Here is a 24,712-nt window from a genome sequence, read left to right as displayed (position 1 = left end):
CAAGCCAACTCTCTCTGCAACGAGGTGTCACACCGTCCCCATGTAGCGTCCCACCCGGCCCCTTCCCCAACAGTTGCCGTCTGGGGACACCAACTGAACCCACCCTCCGCAGGCAGAAACCTCTTCTCCACTCCCGGAGCTGGGAAAGAGAGCGAGCCCTGCAGCAGAAAAAAGTGGGCTCACCCCGCCCCGCCCTCCACCCCCCATTCTCCCCCCTCCCCCCGCCCCGTCCCCAGAAGCTGGAGAAAAAGCTGGGCGGGGGCGGGAGGCCTGTTGTAAGGGGCGGGGTGGTCCGCCTCCGGCAGCGCCACGCTGTCAGATCCTCGGTCCCCACAGTCCCCTTCCCCCATCGCCCCCACCGGGTGCCCTCCAGCCGGCCGGGGCCTGGGAGGCACAAGGTGAGGCCGGGCTGGACAGCTCCTGCTTTGATCTCCGGGTTCCAGTCCCCTCTCCAGCTGACCGACTGCCCGGACAGTTGCAAACTCTGCCCCCACGTCGTGGGCGCAGAGCTCTCTCTCCGACGTGTCCAAGACTGTTTCCAAACTTGGAGAGGGCGGGGGAGGGGGAGGGCGGAGGTATGCAGACGGCGAGTCAGAGTTTCCCCCTTTGAACGCCTCAAAAGTGTCCACGTCCTCAAAAAGAATGGAACCAATTTAAGGAGCCAGCTTCGTGGCCACGTCCCTCCCTCCCAACCCCCCTTTTGCTCCCTCCTCTGTGCCCCCACAGTCTCCTCCCAGCTGTGGCTGCCGGGGGCCCCGAGGCCCAGCCCTCCCATTGGTGGAGGCGCTTTTGGAAGCACCCTCAGAACAGGGAAACTTTGGCCATATAAATAGGGCAGATCCGGGCTTTATTATTTTAGCACCAGGACGGCAGGAGGTTTCGGCAGAGTTGGAGGTGCTGGCCACGACTGCATGCCTGCGCCCGCCAGGTGATAGCTCTGCCGGTTACCCAGGGGCCCTGCGACACAAGGAGTCTGCATGTCTAAGTGGTAGACATGCTCAGCTTTGTGGATACGCGGACTTTGTTGCTGCTTGCAGTAACTTCGTGCCTAGCAACATGCCAATGTAAGTGTCTTCAGTTTGTTTGGGGCAGGCGGGGAGAGAGATTAGCTGGGTGGTTAACCCTGGTCTGCAAACAAAAAGGAAAACCTTAAATTCTAGCTCCAACTTGAGGGAAGGCTCCCTGGGCATATCAAGAAAAGCTGGTGTTGATAAGACACCCAGTAATTGGTTTAGAAAGGGAAATATTGAAGGTTAGACTCTCGCCAAAACTTTTTTCTTAACTCAAAAGTGACACTGATTGCTTCCTCCAGATGCTGGGGTTAGTGAAGCTCCTAGGAGTCTGTCAGAGGTGATGTTAGCAACTGTTGTGATGAAGTAAGGCAAGGTCTCCACCTAAGAGACCCCTAAACTGCTCTGCCCGCGCATGGTTTGTAAAACGTGAGGGCTGCTTTTGAAAACCCTTAAAGTTAGCAATGCAAAACACCCCCCAAGGACTTTCCTCTTCTGGGCGTTGTTAGACTGATCTGGATGATAGTGACTCTGACGCGCCCTCTCGAGGGATGGCGATGGAAGTACAGAGGGCCAGATCAGGGCTAATGGAAGTCCATTGAAGGTTCTACAGGTTTATACCAAAGACATGGGTAGCTTTTCTGATTGAAACCATTCCCAAAGGCTCATTCTGGGAAGGAAAATGGATTCTATGTTGAATAAAATCATTCTGGAAAGAGAAATTAACTTCGAAGTCCATTACTGATTCACGAAAATGGTAACATTATTTATACTAAACTTTGATCTCCTTTATTTTAAGCTTTAGGGTTTCCTCTTCAACATATTTCCAGTGACAATCAGACATTCTGAACACAGAAAATTGGGAGACAGCAACACTGATGTGAGACTCAAGAAAGTTTCCCTCATTGAGGGGGAGGGGGCAAGTCAAACTGTGCCTTTTCTAAAATGTGAGAGGCAGATTTGATAAACTAGCCTACCTTCAAGTTGTAGATTTTTTTATACCAGACTTTCCCCTCAAGAATGAACAAAAACTGATGTCTTTTTTACTTTTGTCTTTGAAATTAGCCACTTGATTACAGATAAAGATACACATTTGATGAAATACATGGGATATTTGGCCACACCCGACAGTTCCAGAATATTTGCTCCACCCACATACCACGTGTCTACCGATTACATCACTACCGATGCATTTTGTGTTTCTTTCCCTTTATTCTCTTACAGTATGCACACTGTGCGTACTAAGGAATGATTGATAAACTCACATGACAACGTTTGTTTCTTATAAAATCTGAGGGTGGGATTAAGAAGTTGGCTTTTAGAGAAACACAGGAAAACGGACTTAAGGAAGTTTGCTGATACAAAAGGAAACTCAGCTCCTAATCAATAGCGAACTACAGTTGGAATAAAAGTTACCAAGTACACATTCTTCAAAATGGACCAAATCAGTGTAATTAAAAGGAAAATATCCAAAATCAAAAGGACTTCTGTTAATCAAATTCAGGCATAATTATTCTTCCTACTGATAGGCACAATGGAGTAAACATATCATTTTCCTAATTTAAATGTAATTCTTATAAATTACCTTTAAATGTCAGTGCTAGATGTGGTCCACTCTCCTAAATTGTGACTGTGGGAACAGATGTTCTCCCTCCAAAGGGCACCCTTCTTGACCACCTAATTAAAGCAATTTTGGAGGATGATTCATCTCGTTGCCTGCTTGGCCACATTTAAATCCTGTGTTAACATATAATTTTTATACCTTAGGAGAGGAATTCAGTCTTTAAGGACTTGCAGCAATTATGGCAAAGTGAGGGATATTACTTTACTGTATTTTTCCCATTATTTTTCAAGATCTATGATTCACAGTTTTCCTAGTTACAAAGAGTAATTCCTTCGTAAGGACAAAAGTGATATGTATCGGTAAAATGACCTTACTGAATTTAAGTGAACCAATTTAAAGCAAAATTTCAAATGTCCAAATGAAACCATTTCATGGTGACTAATTTGCAAATTATGTCCTTTTGAAATACATTCTTTTTTTTTAAAAAAAAGACATTAAGAATGATACAAACTCAGTGAAATGCTAAGTTATTTTAATGCTTTATGAAAAACAAAGTCTATTTTAGGTCATGTAATTTTCTAAATTTTACCCTTTTAGATTTCTAAGTATCAGAAATTATCTAAATTATAAATTATTTCCTCATCAGTCTGCTGGTCTTGCTCACATTCAGCAATCTACCTGTGTAATTAACCAGCTAAATTACTAGGCGTTAGCTTTATCCTTCAGACATATTAATATTTCACAGAATTTATAAAATAGTAAATAATTAACAATTTAATTTGAAACATATTTACATATTAATACTGCAAACCAGTCATCCTTCTGATCCCTGCCATATTTTGACATGCATAATTTCCAAGTCATTATAATATTCTTAATAAGAATATAATAGATTCTTTAATTAGGTAAGTAAGCCAACACTTTTAAGGAATGTTAAAATTTGTTAATCATTGCTATTGATTGATGAAATTATACTAAAAATTATTTTCTACTTTTTTTCCGCTCTACAGCATTACAAGAGGTGAGTAAAATTAATCTTAGAATTTTTATTTTTTTGCTATTGATTTCCTTGATCACACTAAAACTTTCTCTGGGAAAGAAAGGAGATATTACATTTGTACTGACCAATCTGAATTGTCAAGAAAATTAAGAGTTATGGCAGTCCCAGCCTTTCTGGCTGCCAAAGAAAGTACCCACTTCTGTCTCCAAAAGGGGAGGGCTTACTTAATAAAGACCACCCTGGTAAAGTCACCCAGAAGAAGTAGAGTAAATAATCCAGTGGAAGTGTGGTTTTAGTATTAGCTGCTGTGCTACTATATTTTGTAAATATTTGTAAAATACAGCAAATTTTTACTGTATTTTAAATATTAAATAATAATTCACAATAGAATATACTCTGAAGGTACTATATCAAAATAGGAGGAATTTAAATAAATACAAATATACTATATTATAGATACACCCATTTTCCTTATAATAATCTTTTCTTTCTTTTCTCTAGAGAAATGCAAGAAAGGTAAGAGTCTTCTCATAAATAGCAAATGGTCATAGATAATTTATAATTTAACCCTATGTATAGTTGACTATATAAGGAAATACTTTGTCAAGATTTTGTTCATATGAATATGCATAAACTAATCCATAAAATAAAATTACTTTGATGATTAAGATTACAAAGCTTTAATATCCTTAGAATCATCTCCAATTATAATTATATTACAACAAAGTAGTGATTTGCATACTTGAAGAAGGAATGAATGTTATGTTAATTAGTAAATGAAATGCAGTAAATGAAAGTTTATTTTAAAAGAATTTGCTAATATAAATATGCTATTAACTATGTAAGATGGTCATTTTTTCTACAGAATATTAGTAATAATAATTACTAAAAACGGTACTTACAATATTGTCCTAATGTTTGGAAATAGTATCCTCCAATCTCCCAACTTTAAAAATTACATGTAATTAAAATATGCTTTGATCTATTGTATTATGCCATTTTTAGAACTACTATCTAATAACTGTGGCTAGATCAGTCTTACGAACTAATTATTATCAAGACTGCTTTGCTCATTCACTGAAAATTAGCTAGACATTTATAAAGGTGTTATTTGTATCTTTCTTGTAGGGTCCAACTGGAGATAGAGGACCTCGTGGAGAAAAGGTGTGTAATTTTTGAACTATTAAAGAGTTTTAGCCCATATTTGAATAATCACATATTAGAAGCCACACAACACTTACAATTCATAAGCATATTATGTAACCAGATAATTGTACCCTCTTTTAAGTAGATAATGCCCTACTGAAGAGGCAGATGAGTATTATTATATATAATCAATATTCTTTTTTAGGTCAAGATTACCCTTTTAAAAAAGCAAAACTATTATAGGCAGGCATAGTCTTTGCATAGTCTATCTTCCTTTGTTTTTAGTTGACCTGCCCAAAACATACATAATGGAAATGCACTACCTCAGAGCATGGTTTCTTTTTCTTTCTTTTCAACACATTTGTTTGCTTTTCAAGTAAGATTTCTTATGCAGCCTGGGAATAATGATGAAGTAGCAGTCAACAACACATTTCTGTCTAAATACATAGATGTGCAAGTTAGGCTTTTATTTCATTCATATATTCTTAGAGCTTCAGCTCTTATTTGGCATTTGCAAATATCTGGTTTTGTCTTAAAGACATTTTGCTAATATATAAGTACCTGTATCTTAGGAAATCTGTATCTTAGGAAATCTGTATCTGTAATCAGAAAATGTAAACTTAAAAATATATTTCACTCAATTAGAGCTAATAATATGTTATAGTAATCTATAAATTACCTTGACAGTATAGAGATAGAAAATTTGCAGAACTTTCTGGGCTATGATAAAATCACTAGCATAAGTTAATGCATTATCAATTAATCATCATACCACCTACTATTCATACATAGCATAATAAAATAATTTAATTTATCAATTATTGTGCTATGCTATCCTCATCAGAGTCAGAAACTTAATCAATATACATAGTACATGGTTGTACACTATTGGCCACATGAAATTTATGGAATCATAAATTTTAACTATAATTTTCTTGGTTGAATAATAGCACTCTATTAGGAATTAATACTCAATGCTCAAGATATTCATCTAGAAAAAAATGCCCTGTCCTATATCTTTTTACATCAATTACTGAACCTCCTTCTCAACAGACCTGTCAAATTCAACCAGGTGCTATACAATGGCATATTAGATTTCCATATCGGTTGCATATTGAAAGATCTGAACACCAAACAGACCATGCCATCTGTTTTACTAAGTCTCCTTTTGCCCATATGTGTTTCTATTTGTAATGTCTAACCCTGACCTGATTCACTTTTTACCCAACAGGGACTACCAGGCCCACCAGGCAAAGATGGTGATGATGGTATTCCAGGCCCTCCTGGTCCTCCTGGTCCCCCAGGACCCCCGGGTCTCGGCGGGGTAAGATGTCTCAGTGTTGCAACATTTTACAAATTTTGATTCCTTTATGAGAAAAGGTCTCACTGTCAAGTTTATTTTTAGCAGATATGGGAGAGAATGCCATTTGAAAAATTAGGATTTTTATTTGATTTCTTTATTCAAGACCCTGCTTTATCTATTCCCTTTGTGAGGGCTTGTCAGTTGCAGAAGGGGTCTTTCTGCTCATTGAAGGCAGCAGTAGCTCTCACGACCATTATTTAATTTGGGGATTTAATATCTTTTATCAGTAGGGCACAAATAAGAGGTGTTGCATTATTAAAGAGTTTGATTAGATTGAATTATAAGTGAAATCCCCGATCTTAAGCAATTTTACAAGCATCCAACTCTTTATATTCTCCTTGGTTTGAAGTCTGCTGAACCAACATACAAAGCAGTTTTAGGTTTAATTTGCTTGAAACTAATTTGAGGAAAGTACATTTCCCTTTTTCATTAATATCTTCTTTTAGCTTTATGTCTTTAACAATGATATGAGTGCCAAATGGCCTCACTGCAGGAAAGAAAACATATTTGCTTAATTGGTTAGCACTATGATTCAGCAGCCTGATTCTAATATCCAACTGTATGCCAGTAAAATAAGACCTTTCTCCCCCAAAGATCTTATTATGATTGCTTATCTACTGAGTGCATTAAAAAGCACCTTCTTTAATAGAGCCACCACTATAAGAGAGATCTTTAACAGTAAAGTTATTACTGTGGACTATTTTTAAAAAGTTTAATCTTCCAAGGGGCATTTTAATTTAATTTTCCTCTAAACTTGAAAACTCTTTATACTCTTCTTCAAACTCTAGCAAGAAAAAGGTCTCAAGTCATTTTGTATAGTTCCAGAGGAGAGTGGCAACAGGTGGAAATGTAAAATTGTCCTCAGGACCTGTCTCCTTACTTTTTAAAGTTTAGAATCAATTTTCTTCCTTGGTATGGAGGTGTGGGTAGGAAAGGAAGAAAGAGTTAATGGAGCAGGAAAAAGTTGGAAAAAATAATCTAAAATAGATCTGTATGTAGTGCTCCTGGACAGAGCACTGTCCTTGCATGCATGAGGTTCGATGCCCTATTCAAAAAGGAAAAAATGAGAGAGAGAAATAAAAAAAGAGAATAACATTTTTAAGTAATAAGGTAAGAACATTTCACTTCAAATTTGTCATGGATTGAATTTTAAACTGACATTTTTTTCTGACTTTTGGAAATCAAATTCAGTATAGATTTCTAAACTAATAATTATATTTAAAATATTGCTCCCTTTTAAACAGCAGAACAATACTTATATGTGTAATGAAAAAATGCTGATAATTACTATCTAATAATAAAACACATGTTTTCTTCTTCTAGAACTTTGCTGCTCAGTATGATGGAAAAGGAGTTGGACTTGGTCCTGGACCAATGGTAATTTTATTTCTTTTTATATCAGTAAAAGCAGATACTGAAAGCAAAATCTATTTAAAGATACACATTCCAATTTCACATTACAATACAGCTTCCCTAGTTTAATAATCAATTCATCAGAAGAAATTATTTTTGTATTTAATAGAATTAAAATCTAAGCTTAATTTCTGGGGTTTTATTATTTTTACAAACTTGTCTTCTTATAATGCATCAGGTATTTACACCTAAGAAATAATTACTGGACATAGTAACCACTTTTGGGTAAAAAATTTAATTCAAAAGAATAACCATTGTGAAGAATACTTTTTACATCCTTTTACATTGCTTAGAATTTTAAGCACGGTTTAGAGACACAGAATGATCAAACCCTATGAACTTGTTGGAAAGAATCGACAAGTTCTGTTCCAGCCTGTTCATTTTATAAGGAGAGCATTTAAGCCCTTTCCAGAGGTCGTTAATGGCAGCACTAGGACTAATTGCCAGGCAAGATGTCTGATATTTGACATAATGACTCTTGTCTCTGGTCCTTGAATAAAACATCAATTAATTCAACAAATATCAGGTGTATTCAACGAGTCCCAAACTATATTATGCACTGGGTATGTAACAATGTATATGGCAGATTCTTACCCTTTATCAGAGAAGGATCAGAATTAACAACCAAGGAGATGTTTCTTAACTATTTTTATAAAAATTCTTTTTTAGTCCGTTAACTATAAATCAATATAGAACAGAAGTAACATCTAGCATTTATGTCCTCAGTCCAAATATTCAACAACTTATAATTTGGGTAGCAGTTAGAAATATTTCCTGTATGATCATGATAATGATGGCCTATCTTTAACAAGTGAATCTTCTGACAAGCATTGTGAGATGTGCTAGGGGAAAAAAACTTAAATGAATATATACAATGTGTATAAAATAGGAGGGAAATCATTAAAAAGAAAAACATTAACTTTGATAAGCACTACAGAGTTTAGTACATATATATTCCATACACAATTAAGAGGTTTTAATTACTTATTTCTGAGCAAGGTATTTATCTATCTAAAATTAGCTTGGACCTTAAAATATAAAATTTGCCTGGAAAATGCATTCAGTGCCCTATCTTCAAAAGAACACGTCCTACAAGAGTTAATGGTCCGCAGTAAACTAATATACTTATAAGGGTAAGATAGCATTTTCTGTAAATTAAAACTCTCACTTGAGAAGTAATGTACCTTTAATTGATGATTTTCAATTTCCTGATTTTTTTTAATCTGGTAATTTAAAACATTCCTTTCTGAAATGAAGAAGTAGAGATTTTCTTTTGGCTTTGTTTATATTGGATATTTGAAATTACCCATTTTAGCTAATTCTGGGCATTAGTCAATTTTAAAGCAGTACCTATATCTCAAAAAAGAAAAGCCAACATGGGCAGAGGACTAAAACAACTAATGAAAATGCTTACATAAGCCTGGAAAATTAATACGGATTTTAGATTCCTTTGATTTCAGCATATCTCTCTAGGGGGCACAAAACAGAATTTTACTTTCAAATATCAGTAAAATATAATTTATGCTTGTACTTCCACACACATTCTCAAACATATGTAACCAACAGATATGTTTCCAAATTAAAAAGATGGGCATAAATAAAGTATTAAAATAATTTTCTGTGTTGAAAAATCAATAACTATGAACCCCACAGGATTCTTTTCTGAATTAATGAGTAATCATGGTACATCTCACAGCCTCCACAAAATAAATTGTCTTTCATGTAAATGAAATTGTTGCAAATTCATGGAAAAATAAATATAATTAGGAATTTGTGGTGTCAGATTGCTTTAATGTAAACCTAAAAACTATTTTTGACTTAAAAATGAGTTTCTTTTAATGCTGAAGCAATTTCTAAAACTAAATACATAATTCTTATAATTAGCATGATTTATTTTAAATAAAATTTATATTATTTTACTCCAGGCATTAATACAGTAAACAGACTTGACGGCAGCATCCCTGTGATTAATGTTATGAAAATATCTAAGACTTACTTGTGCAGTGTGAAAATTTAAGATTGGAAGAATGGGTCATTTTTTTTATATAAGAGCTTCACAGACATTGATTATTGTAAAGGAGACTAAGAATACATATTTAGCTCACAAACTAGGAGCACTCTGTTTTCCATGAAGAACAAAGAGGAGAATAACATTCTGTCATCTGGGCCATATTTTCAATAATTATGCCATGTAAAAGACTCTTCCAGTAGTCTGTTTCAAATATACTTTATTTTTCTTTCATCCCCTAGTTTCTGTTTGAAGAGGGGATACATTCACTTTTATTTGGCATTTTCATCAGTCACTTATGGCTCTGAAAGGAACCATAGAACTACAGCCATTGCTCCTCTAATCATTAAGAAGTTTTGATTCCTTTCAAATTATGCCTCTTGTAGAGCAATAAAAACATCAGTTTCTTAGCCAAGTCTGACGTGCATTGATGACATATGATCAAGGTAACCCAAATGGAAGTGCTTTAACCACTGCATGGAAGGCCATTTGTATTCTGTGCTAAGCAGACTGATTCACTTCATAGTATTAGAGCAACTCAATATGCACGATTGGGCTCATCTATGAGGAATGTTGTGGCCACCCCATCCATTTCTCATTAAGTTCTGCTAATGTGGGTAAAAAGAAAAGGTGAAAGAAATGGCAGAATATAGTGGAAGACACATGGGGTCCTTAAATGCTTCTGTGGGAAGGACAAAAACTGAAATTTTATTCATCTGTCCTTCAAAAATGTCTAGTACTACGGAGCTGATTGTGTCTAACCTAAACCAAAGTCATGGCAATTTATCAGTGCTAACTATATCTGTCCTCTTGACAGGGTTTGATGGGACCCAGAGGCCCTCCTGGTGCATCTGGAGCCCCTGTAAGTACTGAAAGCTTGTAATCTCTCTTATGTAAAAAGACAGAGAATTAAATAAAGGCGTTGGAGAGTGACATACTGTTTACTTTAGGGCCCCCAAGGTTTCCAAGGACCTGCTGGTGAGCCTGGTGAGCCTGGTCAAACTGTGAGTATATTGTCCTCCTGGTGATAAATTCATTTTTTCCAAACATTTATAAATATATGTTAACAAAATGTCGGGTCTCCCCATTTTATTAGGGGCCTGCTGGTGCTCGTGGTCCCCCTGGACCTCCTGGCAAAGCTGGTGAGGATGTAAGTATTTACTCTTAAACATTTTCAAATGGCGTCTAAGTGCTCCTGCCTCAATCTTGATTCAAATATTCTGCCAAGAGCTGAGTTTTCCGGATAGAACTCTCTCCATATGGAAAACATGCTAATGAAATATTAATGAATTTGGTTGCATATAAGGAAACAAAATTGTTCATTAGTAACTGGGACTACATTTATATGTAATGCCATTTTCCCTGCTGCAAAAATCAAACTATCCCCATTGTCATCTATCTGAGAGTTTACCAAGAAAAGTTTACCTTCTGATGCCTTTACGTTTTAGGGTCACCCTGGAAAGGCTGGACGGCCTGGTGAGAGAGGAGTTGTTGGACCACAGGTGAGATATCTATTTTTTAAACAACAGTATATGATCTAAACATCAGAGACTTCTCCAGGAAGAGAGTTGCTAAAATTAGAATCAATCTAAATAGAAACATCAGTACTAATAGCAGTAATTGGCAAATGAAAGAGCCCAATTAGAATGCATAGTTTTTATTAATGCAAATAATGTAGTACTAATGATAACAAACATACTGCAAACAGACAAATCATGTTTCAACAAATATCATAGTATTAGTTACTTAAATTAAGGCAAGTTATTGTAGTATTTGCTTCCAGACCTGAACTTAATGAGGAGAAATAGACTTTGGAGAGAAGGACACATTGCCTTCTTATTTAGAATAAAAACATTATTAATTTTCTTCATTTTTATCTAAAAATTTTCTATTTTTATTTGAACCCCCATGATTTAAAATAGTGTTAGTGACTAGGGCTTTATGCATACAATATTCTAACAGTACACCCTCCACCAGGGTCACCTTTCCTCCACCTCTCAGTTCTGTGACCGTTTCTCAGCTCCTACTGGTTTTGACCATTTGTTTGCTCTTTCTTTTTAAGGGTGCTCGCGGTTTCCCTGGAACTCCTGGACTTCCTGGCTTCAAGGGAATTAGGGTGAGCATATTCTTTACCCAAATGAGAGAAAATGTTGATTGGTTAAAGAGAAATCTCAAAGCAATTTAGACTCCAGGGTGACATATACTTGCTTCTGAATTCCTAGAGTTTTGCCAGAGAGGTAAGAGAGTTAAAGAGTATTGTTTGGCTTTAGGGTCTTTTTAAAGAGGTAAAGTTTTTCTATTTTCGTGTTCAAAGAAACTAGGATCCAAACAGAGGAAGTCCTATACAATGCATATGATTTAATGATATTTGCAGCCATCTGAAAATTGCCAAGTTATTAAAGATGAGAAGGATGTGAGAGAACGTCTGTTTCCATATCCTTCCCTTCTAAGTGCAGGGAAGATTCATGACTAATTTGGGCAATAGAGGGAGTTTGCATGGAGTTGGCACATTGGGACTTTGTGCCATAAAACAGTCAAAAGATTCACCAGAAGATATGAACTATAAAGACTTAAGATATGTATTAGACCAACCTAAATAAGGTTTTAATAATAATTTTATTAGTAAACTATATGAAAATAATATGATGATAAAATAATTTTAGTAACAAAAAGTTTCCTTTCAGGGACACAATGGTCTGGATGGATTAAAGGGACAACCTGGTGCTCCAGGTGTGAAGGTAAAAAACCAAGAAGCACTGTTTCCAAAAATATGAACTATTAGTCCCATGACTCAAACTTAATCATACACTAAAGGATATTTTATTTTTTCTTCTATACTTCAAATTCCTCAATTGTGGATAATATGGAGTTCTGTGATGGAAGGCCAATTATTAATGCTATATTTAGTTTATTATTAATTCAGCAAATTCAATAAAAGATTTGTCAGTAGTCCATTTTCTTTCCTCTTATAATTTCAGCTGACTTCAGCAGCCCAAATAAAAGTAAATAAACATATAATCTAAGTTTAGGACATGGTATATTATTTTAGGGTGTGAATTCTCCTTTGCCATGCACTAATTAGGTAGGTACATTCATGTCACAATATACTTTTCAACCTCTTTCCTGTGATTTATCTGTTCACACTCAAAAAAATTTTAATTAGGTAATTAAAGTCTCAGAAGTGTGTTATCTCTTGGCTAGGCTCTTCTCTGACAGCGTTTTCAACTATAAAATGTTCTCTCTCCTATTAAGGAGATAATGTGATATTAAAGTGAATACCAACGTAATTACAAATTAATGAGTATCGAATACTAGGGGGACTAGAAATGAACATGAATATGGAGGATCTGTTCTAACTTTCCAGCTGCCACACAAATGGATAAGGTCAAACTCATTCTCCCAAGAGGCTAATATAATAGTTCAGACTACTAATCACAGCATCATAAAATGCTGGAGCCTGCAAAGAACTTTGGAGATGCTCTCAATTTGCAGATGAGGGAAACTGAGGCTTAGAGAGAGAATTGACTTACCCAAAGTCACACATCTAGTCACACATAAAAGGTGGTCTAGGCTAGAATTCCTGACTCTAGCTTAGTGCATATTCCCAAAGTAAAAGCTGATCATAGAATACTAGAAATGAAGCATCCATAGATGGTCACGAAGGTCATATTTCTTCTACATTGAAGTCAGAGTGAGTACATGATGAAAAATTCTTTTGTATGCGCTATTGTATTAAATGATAAGGCCACCATGTTTGCTTGTTTTTTTACTCAATGAGAATATAGATTGGAAATAAATCCAAGACCCCTGAAAAATATCATAAAGTTCAATTTTTAATGCATATTTTACAGAAATAAAAATATTAAAATATTGTTCAAAAATATTTAAACGAGGGTAAATATGGTTATACTGAAATCAAGTTTATCCTTTGCCAATTTGTTTAATGCTGTGATTGCTAATACATAAGCCTCATCTAAAGAATATCCAAAATCTAAGCAAAACTTGATAAAAAGATAAATACACTCAAATAACCATATCTCTGCAGTAGTGATCTTTAGAGGAATTAGTTAAAATTCACATTTAAGAATTTTTAGTGTACAACATTGGCATGCCTGAGAAAACAGTCTGTATGTGTAAGAAATTATACAAAACATATGAGCAACTAAGTTTTATAAAATAGGTTAACAACAAAAAATCATTAATCACGTGTAATGAAAAAATTCAATCCTTTCATGTATAGGGTGAACCTGGTGCCCCGGGTGAGAATGGAACTCCAGGTCAAGCAGTAAGTATTGGTTACTTTATTGTAAACTAAAGTGTGAACTCTGTGATCTGGAACTTCTTTATCTTTTGCTAGTTATCATCTTCCCTAGCATCATATTCTTTAATATTCTCTAATAGCCTTCTTGGGTACTTAATTGAAATCTATCACCTTTTCTTTGGAATTAGTGCAAGTCTACTTATGTCTAGTCGATTCTTGCACTTGCTGGATATTGGAAAAAATAAATCACATCTGTGACTTTTTCTGAATTAACATTCTGGATTTCATTGGAAAAACTTCTCTTTTTAGGGAGCTCGTGGGCTTCCTGGTGAGCGAGGACGCGTTGGTGCCCCTGGTCCAGCTGTGAGTGCTTCCATTTTTCTGTTCATTTTCAGTCTTTTGAAATCATCTTGTCGTAAATGCACTTAACTTTCCCCTTGACTTTTTGTCTTTGTTTTCTCTGTAGGGTGCCCGTGGAAGTGATGGGAGTGTGGGGCCCGTGGGTCCTGCTGTAAGTTTTGACCTTGAAGAGTTTGGAAGGGGTAGGGGTATAGGATAGGACTATCTTCTTTATTAATTCCATACCAAGATTTTAGACACCATTTTGGATAATCTTCTATGAGGAATTTTGGAAGTTTTATTTTTAAAAATACTATATTTCTTGGGCCGGAGTGATAGCACAGCGGGTAGGGCGTTTGCCTTGCATGCGGCCGACCCGGGTTCGATCCCCGGCATCCCATATGGTCCCCCAAGCACCGCCAGGAGTAATTCCTGAGTGCAAAGCCAGGAGTAGCCCCTGAGCATCGCTGGGTGTGACCCAAAAAAAGCAAAAAAAATAAAAAAAAAATAAAGTGACAGGCTTAAAAAAAAATAAATAAAAATAAAAAATAAAAATACTATATTTCTTAATAATACTATATTAAGTAAAATCTGTGATACTTTGGGTATTTGAACATCTTCACTTTGATATGTTACTGAGAACAACAGATTACCTACCTTTTTTATTGTCAATATTAAGTAATATCAAGCTATGCAAAATGACTTCAGACTTCTGTTGTTATTCTTCTCCTTCTGGGGAGAAAAATCAAACAAATCATCTTTTGCTTTGATTTTAGGGTGCCCTTGGATCTGCTGGCCCTCCAGGCTTCCCTGGTGCCCCTGGCCCCAAGGTAAAAAAATACTGATGACCACTGGAATTGTCTTGATACATTCTTCATTTTGATGTGAAAGATAGTCACTGTATGCAGATAGAGAGATAATAACAGAACAAATATCTAAACAATCCCTCCTACATTATAGCTATAGGAAGAGTAGTCTCGCACTTTTAGCTTAAAGTACATATTTGTTCTTCACGTGGGTGCACACACATAGACATAGATGGTGATGCAAAAAAGTAATTAGTATGTCTCTCCCTCTGAGATATCCTTCTGAATAAAATAGGACTAACTGAAAATCAGAGTCTCTAGTATCAGAGACAGAAGCAAGTGAAAATAGCAAAAGTTATCGTCTAGAGGGGAGACCCAGGCCAGGCAAAAAGAAACTTAAATTTCAGTCACGTGGTCCCAGAACAGCTACGTAAGAGGCTACTGCCATTCTGTAGAAAGCTCATGGAACTTGATGCCCAAAATACAGAGATAGAGGGCCAGAAAGATAGTTGAGAATTAAGGCACTGGGTCTTCACAAGGCCAACTGTAGTTCAATCCCAGAACTGCATATGGTCCCCCAAGCACTGCTAGGAGTGATCCTTGAACAAAAACCAGGATTAAGCCCTGAGCACAGCCAGGGGGGGCTCAATGTACGTACACTGACTCTCCTATACTGCACACACACATACACACACACACATACACACACACAACACACCCATACGTACACAAACAAAACATACACAAATAAAGCATAGGCTGTTTCATGATTTGCTGGCTAGTCCCTCAAGACCATTCTCTCTTCTAGGGTGAACTTGGAGCTGTTGGTAACCCTGGTCCCGCTGGTCCTGCGGGTGCACGTGGTGAAGTGGGTCTTCCAGGTGTTTCTGGACCTGTTGGACCTGCTGTAAGTAGCCACAGCTACTATCCTCACCAAGTGGGAGAAAGGGAAAAAAACAAAAGCATAAGAGTGGGGTCAAAGAAGAGCAGAAATACTCAAGTTAACTGGCAACTTTCTTTCTCTCCTTTCCTCGTAGGGGAATCCTGGCGCCAACGGCCTCACTGGTGCTAAGGGCGCTGCTGTGAGTATATGAGGATGGCTGAAGCAGATGCTGCGGCTTCAAAGGAATTTGAATGAGTGCTCCCTCTGCTGTCTTCACAGGATAACCATTCACTATTTTCCCTCACAGGGCCTGCCCGGTGTTGCTGGGGCTCCTGGTCTCCCAGGGCCCCGTGGTATTCCCGGCCCTGTTGGTGCCGCTGGTGCTAGTGGTCCCAGAGGACTTATTGTAAGTGGTGATTACTGCATCTTTCAACGTCTAAAAATACCAACTCTACCATAATTTTGCCATCAGCCAGTCTTTTTATAGTGCTATTCTTTTATATTCTTCTGTCTTGATATTTTTATTTTGTATTTTTTCTACACACACCCTTATACCCACCACTGTATCACTGTATCACTGTCATCCCCATATGTACATATATTCCTTCTCTCACATATACATACACTGAAACATACAGAGCCACTCCCAGGCTTTTTTGAAATTTTGGTCCAAATCCAGTGAGGCACATTTCAGATTATCAGATTGGTCCTTTCGACCAGGATCGTTCCTCTAGAAGCTGTTTAAATATGAACATTATATAGAGAACTTGAGGTTGTATGTACTTTGATACAGACATTTTGAGATGTTATCAAAAGTGGCCAATGTTTGTCATTTAACCACTGCTTTGTTTATGGTTCCAGGGTGAGCCTGGTCCAGCTGGTTCCAAAGGAGAAGGTGGTAACAAGGGTGAGCCTGTAAGTAGATCCATAATTATAATCTGAATATAGTTAATACTATTTTATACAGGTTTTCTAGCTGCATTTAAGAAAAATATTGTTTTTAACCTATTTCCCTTCTTTTTTTTGGTTAACTAGGGCTCTGCTGGACCCCAAGGTCCTCCTGGTCCCAGTGGTGAAGAAGGGAAGAGAGGCCAAAATGGTGAACCTGGTTCCGCTGGCCCCACTGGACCTCCTGGACTGAGAGTAGGTTCCAAGTGCTCCTGATTCCCAGACATTGAGGCAGATGATGACATGGCTTCATCGGGAGTTTGTTGGAATCTTTGAACACATTTTCTGGATGCAGGAGGCATCTGCTTCCCATCTGTTTTATGAAATCTCTGACTCAATTTGGTATATTTTAAAATTGATCTGGAAACAATGTTGACCTACTTTTCCAGAATGCCTCCTCCACACATTCCTGTAGGGTTTGGGAGAAGTATTTCGACTTGTCTCGTGGTCCCATCTCCTCCTCACGGAGTTGAGATTTCTTGATTGCATGCTCTGTTTCAGCAAACTGTCCTATCTGATTTGATTTTCTTCAACTCTCTCCTGCTTCTTATTCTTCCTAATAGGGAACTCCTGGTTCTCGTGGTCTTCCTGGAGCAGATGGCAGACCTGGTGTCATGGTAAGTTGTCTATCAGTGCTTACCTGGGAGATGATACTTGTGGTGACGAGTGTGTCACCCATGTCAGCATTCCTCTCACCCTCTTTAACAGGGTCCTCCTGGTAGCCGTGGAGCAAGTGGCCCAGCTGGTGCCCGAGGTCCCAATGGAGATTCTGGTCGCCCTGGAGAGCCTGGCCTTGTGGGACCACGGGTAAGTTTTTAGATTGATTCTGGATAAGTTACATCTGGCACTGTTTTCCCTTTTTTAAGGGCTAATGAATAATGGGAAACAACAATAAAGAAATATCAAATATACCTATATTAGTAGACAATGCTGGTTGCCTTTTTCATTTAACTTCTCGAAGCTTAGTTGATATTTTTTATAAATTTGGTTAGTATATAAATTTCCTATTTATTACTGGATACAATGACTATGAGGATTTTGGAAAGAATGGATTTATTTTAATATATTCAAATTAGGTGCATCCTCCTATCAGCATGAAATTTTTATCTTAATTTGTAAGTTTTATATTAGGTGTTCATGAAACATATTAGGACTATACATTATCAGTTTATTAGATTCATAAGTGAAATCATTTTTTCCAGCAATCACAAAGTGCAATAATGTATTCAAGAGCACACTAGCTATGGAGAAATGACCTTTAGATTTGTAGACACTCTAATCCATAGCAATAGAGTAATTTTTTTGCCTCCATTATCTCTAATGGATGAATATCAACTGTAATTGTGCCATAAACAAGTAATAGAAACACCAAATATAGCAATCAAAAAATCTACTTTGAAAATTGCTTACTAAAAGTATTTGTTTTTCTGTTATGAAGCAAATAGGTGATACATTTTGCCCATGAAATGTGTTACTTAACAGTTTCTTGATATATCTGTATGTAAATGGATCTTTTGGTTTCACTAAAATTCAGAGAAAGAAAAGACTGAAAAATAGAAGACTTAAAAGCTCTTTCCATATATCACATGTAGTGGCTAATAACCCTAATATTTTTTCCTAAACAACAAACAGAAAGTGGATAAAATGTGCTTGCTTAGATTTCAATTAATTGGAACCTTATGTAAATGCCTTCAAGTGACAAAATAAAAACATCCTCATTTGTTTTACAGGGTTTCCCTGGTTCTCCTGGAAGTGTTGGCCCAGCTGGTAAAGAAGGTCCTGTGGTAAGCATTGCTCATTCTCCATTATATTTTCAAGGACACCAATTGCACCCTTATCAAGTCTATTCTGTAGCTTACTTATACATGAATGCATTGAAAACAAATATCAGACACATATATCACCTGGGAATGTAAAGTGTGGGTTGTAATTGCGAAGTCAAATGAATGCAGGACTGAAAGGAGAGAAGGTAAAAGAAAAAATATAGTAGGTAAAATTGCAGGGCTAAGAGGGTATAGAAAGAGAAGGGAAAGAGGGAAATTGTGCACACATGAGATTAAATCAGCTGTTTGTGGACCAATATCCTATTTAGCAAAGAAAAAAATGGATTCATGATTTATTGACACTTTATACAGGAACGTCTATGCTTTCAGAAAGCAATTCTGTTTCATTTCATGACATGATCACAGGCTTCAGGTTCTGAGACCCTGTGGATATGTAAACTGTAAATAAACTCTGGTTTCAGGGTCTCCCCGGTATTGAGGGCAGGCCTGGAGCTATCGGCCCAGCTGGAGCAAGAGGAGAGCCTGGTAACATCGGATTCCCTGGACCCAAAGGCCCCAATGTAAGAATTGCTGTAACCTCATTTCCCTTGAAACATTTTGGACATATTCACCAAAATTCTAGTATTGTTTTGTCTCAGTCTAGTCTTCTTCATGAGGGTTCCTCTTAACACAGGTAACTGCTAGTCGTTTACCACATTAAAACTTGACAGCCATTCTGCCCTTTGCTGAAAATCCATTTTCTGAATCATACACATTAGCAGAAACAAATTTCCCTCCTATATGGAGTTTCATATATGTATAATGGTCCATCATTACCTTAGATCACAGGATTAAAGAATTAAGAATTTCCCACCCTCTCCAACATCAACACCATCTCCCCAACCAGCAGCTCTGCAAAAAGCCGGGGCAAAAAAAAAAAAGAAGAAAGAAAGAAACATTTAAAACTGTCATGGTCACTTTGACATTAAATGTGTCAGGTTGATTTTGTTTTGTTTTTAATCTTTAATATAGGGTGAGCCCGGCAAAAGTGGTGATAAAGGTCATCCTGGTCTTGCTGGTGCTCGGGTAAGTGCTAACTTTTGTGCTGGCCTATCCCCTAGTTTTCACTGAGGAAACACAATCTTCAAACTATTTTATTGCTTTCTTTACAAAACAGTAAGTCCAAGGATCCTTCAGACACTACAAAATGTCTTAAAAAAAAAAAAACATATCCACCCTTGTAAGGCAGTGAACAGTAACAAATCAGAATGTATGTTAAGTCAAAAATATTTGTGTGTATTTAGTTTTTAATTAATTTTGTGTTTAAAAGATGATTATGCTGGTAGCATTCTCTATGCTTCATAAATCGGGGAACCCCCTCCCCTCAATAGATTCCCTGTGAATCATATAAAAAGTTGATTTGGGTTCTTAGCCAAGAACCAGCAATGAGTTTGAATTCAATTTAAAAGGCAAGCTTGTTTTGAGGAAATAGCATGCAAGACTTTGAGATGCCACACTTCTTGATCCAGGGCTAATTGAGCCCTTCTTTTAAAATGTAGGGTGCTCCAGGACCTGATGGGAACAACGGTGCTCAGGGACCTCCTGGACCACAAGTGAGTATTTCACCACTCTTATTCTCTTCTACCCCCAAATTATCACCTTTACATAAATTACCATCCTCGTTGCCAATGCAAAACTTATGCAGGAGGCATGGAAGACAGCTCCGGCCATGAATTTAAACCCCATGCCACCCATTCATGTGGAGGTGATTCCTGAGCCTTCCTGTTAGGACCCCAGTGTAAAGGGGCCTTGAGGAAGGCTCATCATACAGAAAGCGCCCAGAGCAACCAGGAGATCCAGCCTTGGTGCATGCACTGTGTAATGCTTAGCACCCCACATTTGGGGTCCCTGGCAGAAGGGGGTCAGGGGTAAATAAAATAAATGAAAGTTACATAGCTGGACCACAATGATGCATCTATTTGTGTGCTCTTTTCTGTCACTTGTAGGGTGTCCAAGGTGGAAAAGGTGAACAGGGACCCGCTGGTCCTCCAGGTTTCCAGGTAAGTCCACAAAGTTTACAAAAACTTTCTTTGGGGGCCTGGAGATAGCCTGGTGTTTAGAAGGCAGACTATGTTTTTTCTCTCTGCACATTTCCCCAAGCACTGCAATATAGTGCACTGGCGTTCCCCAACACTGCCAGAATGGCCACGGTAACTCCAGCACCCCAGGGCAGAGCAGCACTGCATCAAGCCCTTGCACCCACCTTCCAACCTGGTGGGCTGAGAAGAGTTGATGGGGTCTCGGCATCCCGAGAACCACTTTGGAAACTCCTTATACACACACACACATACACACACACGCATACGCACACGCACATGCACACATGCACGCACACGCACACACAGAGAGAGCACACTGTCTTTGGTCAGACTATTCATTTTTTAATTCATCCTCTTTCTCTCCAACCACACACAAAATTATCTCAAAACTGAAGTAACTGTCACTGTCACTGTCCTCCCGTTGCTTGCTCATCGATTTGCTCGAGTGGGCACCAGTAACTTCTCCATTGGGAGACTCGTTGTTACTGCTTTTGGCATATCGAATATGCCACAGGTAGGTAGCTTGTCAGACTCTTGCCAGGCTGGGCGAGATACTCTCAGTAGCTTGCCAGGCTTTCCCAGAGGGGCAGACGAATTGAACCTGGTCGGCCATGTGCAAGGCAAACGCTCTACGGGCTGTGCTATTGCTCCAGCCCAGAACTGAAGTAAAGGTGTCCTTTTTTAAGGAAAAAGTTCAAGTGATGATTTATTATCACACAGTAGTTAATAATCTTTAAAATTGAATGGTCTCCAAAATCCCACTTATTAGAAAAATCCTCTGGATATAGCCATGAGATTGAGATTTGTGTTTCTTTCATGTAGGGTCTGCCAGGCCCTGCAGGAACAACTGGTGAAGTTGGCAAACCAGGAGAAAGGGTAAGTAAACCACATGATGTTTAATTCACCTTCAATTTGAGATTTTACCACTGTTTATTATTCTGCTGCAGTACAATTATGAGAGGCAACAGCAAATTTTAAATTTCAAACATTAATGATAGTGTCCTATTTACGTTTGTAGTGATAGAATAAGCTAAGTTAGTGACTTGTATTCAAATGACTTTGTTTTGGGAATTCAATGAAGCATCACATTACAGAAGCAAATATATCAATTAACATTCCATTTTATCATCTTATTTGTATTATTCTGCTAATGTTATAATACAGATTCTTTCCTTCCTTGTAGGAAAACATAAATTCACTGATTTTTTCATCAAACTAGACCCTGAAAAATTGCTCTTAATGTTTTTCTTGGCATTCAGACATGACACTGCTATCTACAATCAGGGCATGAGTTCTGAGTCATTTTCTCTGTAATTGTGATGAATGTGCCTCAATTCAGTTACATTCTGTGGCCTGGTCTCCTTTGTCAACAGTGAGGCACATGAAGGAGACAGCTGGTCAGTAATAAAGGAGATACACTTGGGTATACAATTAACTAGGTAATGTGCAGAATATAATCATTTTTATTAAGAAAGCAGTTTGTTTTATAACTAAAAATAGGTAATGTCTGATATCGTTAATCATTATTTATTATATTATCAAAGAAGGGGTCTATTTCATCAAGCTTTTCAAAGCAAAAATTTTAAATTTTCTAATGCCAGGTTATAGCCTAAATATGTCTTAGTATCACTGAAATTGCTACTTTTTGTTTGTATTATTCTATCCACAACTGTAAGTTCTCTTGTTCATAAAAGCCCATGCACTAATATGCTTATGAAGGTACAGCCTGTTCAGCTTCACCCCACTCTTTCAAAACCTTTCTAAATATTATAATCCAAAGTGGATTTAGATGTCCATAAATTTCATGCTTTATTTATTCTCATGTTTTGCCTAGGGCCTCCCTGGTGAATTTGGTCTCCCTGGTCCTGCTGGTCCAAGAGTAAGTGTTACTTAATTTTCATAAATTTTTTTTGCAATGAGTTTTAAAGCTAGTAGTGCTTTCTTCTTAAAACCATTAGCCTTGTAACAAATTTCTGACTCACTATAGTGGCCAAACATACTCTGTAAAAAGCATGTGCTGTCCAAATTGATAGTTGCTTTATTTCATTTCTCATATTTCTATTTAAAGCTCACCAGTTGTAAGAAAAACAAATGAACGAATGTGTATGTTCTATCCAGTGAGTTATACAGATGTGAATAATAAATTTATATCAGTGTCTCAGTGTAAGCCAAGGGAAACTATTATCTTACTAATATTTAAAGTCAATTTTTATAGTGTATGTTGATGATCAAAGCTTATAGAAAAATTCACAATTCCGCTTTTTAAAAGAAAATAAAAGAACAGCAAATAATAAAAATAAATATAGTCTGTGTGTAGAAGGTCATTAGAATAATTAGATGGTTAGTTTGCCCCTAATGTATCCTATTATGTGTCTAGTTACCCTGTATCTCAAATGTCCAAACATATTTAGCACCATAGAAACCATAGTACCATAGAAACAAATGATAATAAGGACCTTTGAAGTACAGTGTGAACTTATGTGTTAATGATATGGGCCATGGAATTCTAGCTCACTGTAATATTTTCATGTAAATCAAAGGTATTTTGATAAATAGGCAAAAACACGTAATATGCACATATATCCTATGAGTATTATAACTGTTGTGTTATTATTGCACATAATTATAAAACGAAAAATAGATGAGACTATATATGTTACTTGGCATCCCCTTAAATACTACTAACATCTTTCTTTACCTATGTATCTACCACAATTAAGGGGGAGAGAAAAAGCAACTGAAGGCCAAAGGTTGAATAGTATACTTTAATGGAAGCAACAAACTTTGGAGGTGGAGCCACTAAAAATTAGAGTTCAGTGAGACTTTAGAGATTATTTTATCCCAACTTTTCCTTTTACAAGTAGAGAAATTAAAGGGATAAATTTTTGATTTTCTAATAACTGTACTGCCAGAGAGATACAGCAGCAGGTGGGGCCTTGCATGTGGCCAACCCAGGTTCAGTCCCCAACATCCCATATAGTCCTCTGATCATAACCAGGAGTGATCCCTGGGCACTAGTGGGTGTGGATCCCCCCAAAGTAATAATTTGCTAATAAGTGACAAAAATAAAATTTTAAATCTAATTAAGTATGATCACGGATGTGCAAAATGGTATCTCTGAAGAGGGGAACAATGCAACATCTCTATTTCTTTATTTTTCCAGGGGGAACGTGGTCCCCCAGGTGAAAGTGGTGCTGCTGGTCCTGCTGGTCCTCTTGGAAGCCGAGGTCCTTCTGGACCCCCCGGGCCTGATGGAAACAAGGTATCATGTTTTATATGACTGGTTTGGTTCATTGTACTCTATAATAAATAAATCCTTTAATGCAGTGAAAGGCATACACAGACACACATAAAACCTACACATAATACACACACATATTGCCTCTGAATATTGTAACGGTTGTATTACTATTGCATATAATTACAAAAGGGGACGACAGATATGAGACTACATATGTTTTATATTATTTTTACTTATTTACAGTTCTGTGATGGTTTTTTCATCTCAGAAAATAATAATCTTATTCCAGAAAACCTGACTGCTATAAAAAGTAGGAAACCTCAGTGTGCTACACATGCACACACATATATATGTTTCACCCTGTTCTTTTTTGCTACTACTTTTGCTCGAATAGAAACATTATATACATTTGGACACTATTCCTAAGGAACAAACTTTCTAACCTTCTCCTGCAGTAAAGTTTGGTGCAAAATTTTCAGGATGCAAAGGGTACATTTTCAGAAATTAGGAGCTGGTGCTATTGTACAGCAGGTAGGACACTTACTTTACATGTAGCCCACCCGGATTCTATCCCCAGATCTACGTACAGTCCCCAGAGCCCTGCCACAAGTGATCCTTGAGCACAAAGCAAGGAGTATATCTTGAGTGCAACCAAGCATGTCCAGATATAGATAATGCCCTACCCCAGCAAAAATAGAATATTGAAGAACTAATCTACATTTTAATTGGAATAATTATGATGATAAAATTTAATGGAACAGGGGCTGGAGCAATAGCACAGGGGGTAGGGTGTTTGCCTTGCACGCGGCCAACCTGGGTTCGATTCCCAGCATCCCATATGGTCCCCTGAACACTGCCAGGAGTGACT

The 24,712-nt window shown here is 37.4% G+C and overlaps 1 protein-coding gene across 1 annotated transcript in view; it reads left to right on the top strand.

The window, feature by feature from the left end:
• The first annotated feature begins 892 nt into the window (after positions 1 to 892).
• Positions 893 to 24,712, top strand: part of COL1A2 (collagen type I alpha 2 chain) — a 37,760-nt gene continuing 13,940 nt past the window's right edge. Inside the window, exons 1-30 of the mRNA XM_055134077.1 lie at positions 893 to 1,081; positions 4,076 to 4,090; positions 4,703 to 4,738; positions 5,952 to 6,044; positions 7,407 to 7,460; positions 10,322 to 10,366; positions 10,455 to 10,508; positions 10,601 to 10,654; positions 10,953 to 11,006; positions 11,567 to 11,620; positions 12,189 to 12,242; positions 13,745 to 13,789; positions 14,075 to 14,128; positions 14,232 to 14,276; positions 14,881 to 14,934; positions 15,719 to 15,817; positions 15,948 to 15,992; positions 16,101 to 16,199; positions 16,655 to 16,708; positions 16,829 to 16,936; positions 17,305 to 17,358; positions 17,450 to 17,548; positions 18,472 to 18,525; positions 18,987 to 19,085; positions 19,537 to 19,590; positions 20,064 to 20,117; positions 20,511 to 20,564; positions 21,426 to 21,479; positions 22,438 to 22,482; positions 23,767 to 23,865. Of these exons, the coding sequence (XP_054990052.1) occupies positions 995 to 1,081; positions 4,076 to 4,090; positions 4,703 to 4,738; positions 5,952 to 6,044; positions 7,407 to 7,460; positions 10,322 to 10,366; positions 10,455 to 10,508; positions 10,601 to 10,654; positions 10,953 to 11,006; positions 11,567 to 11,620; positions 12,189 to 12,242; positions 13,745 to 13,789; positions 14,075 to 14,128; positions 14,232 to 14,276; positions 14,881 to 14,934; positions 15,719 to 15,817; positions 15,948 to 15,992; positions 16,101 to 16,199; positions 16,655 to 16,708; positions 16,829 to 16,936; positions 17,305 to 17,358; positions 17,450 to 17,548; positions 18,472 to 18,525; positions 18,987 to 19,085; positions 19,537 to 19,590; positions 20,064 to 20,117; positions 20,511 to 20,564; positions 21,426 to 21,479; positions 22,438 to 22,482; positions 23,767 to 23,865 (1,869 nt within the window). The 5' untranslated portion in view covers positions 893 to 994. The remainder of the gene's footprint in view (positions 1,082 to 4,075; positions 4,091 to 4,702; positions 4,739 to 5,951; positions 6,045 to 7,406; positions 7,461 to 10,321; positions 10,367 to 10,454; positions 10,509 to 10,600; positions 10,655 to 10,952; positions 11,007 to 11,566; positions 11,621 to 12,188; positions 12,243 to 13,744; positions 13,790 to 14,074; positions 14,129 to 14,231; positions 14,277 to 14,880; positions 14,935 to 15,718; positions 15,818 to 15,947; positions 15,993 to 16,100; positions 16,200 to 16,654; positions 16,709 to 16,828; positions 16,937 to 17,304; positions 17,359 to 17,449; positions 17,549 to 18,471; positions 18,526 to 18,986; positions 19,086 to 19,536; positions 19,591 to 20,063; positions 20,118 to 20,510; positions 20,565 to 21,425; positions 21,480 to 22,437; positions 22,483 to 23,766; positions 23,866 to 24,712) is intronic.

The sequence above is a fragment of the Sorex araneus genome, chromosome 1 (assembly GCF_027595985.1).
Source record: "Sorex araneus isolate mSorAra2 chromosome 1, mSorAra2.pri, whole genome shotgun sequence".
NCBI lineage: Eukaryota > Metazoa > Chordata > Mammalia > Eulipotyphla > Soricidae > Sorex > Sorex araneus.
This window is presented reverse-complemented; position numbering and strand designations above follow the sequence as displayed.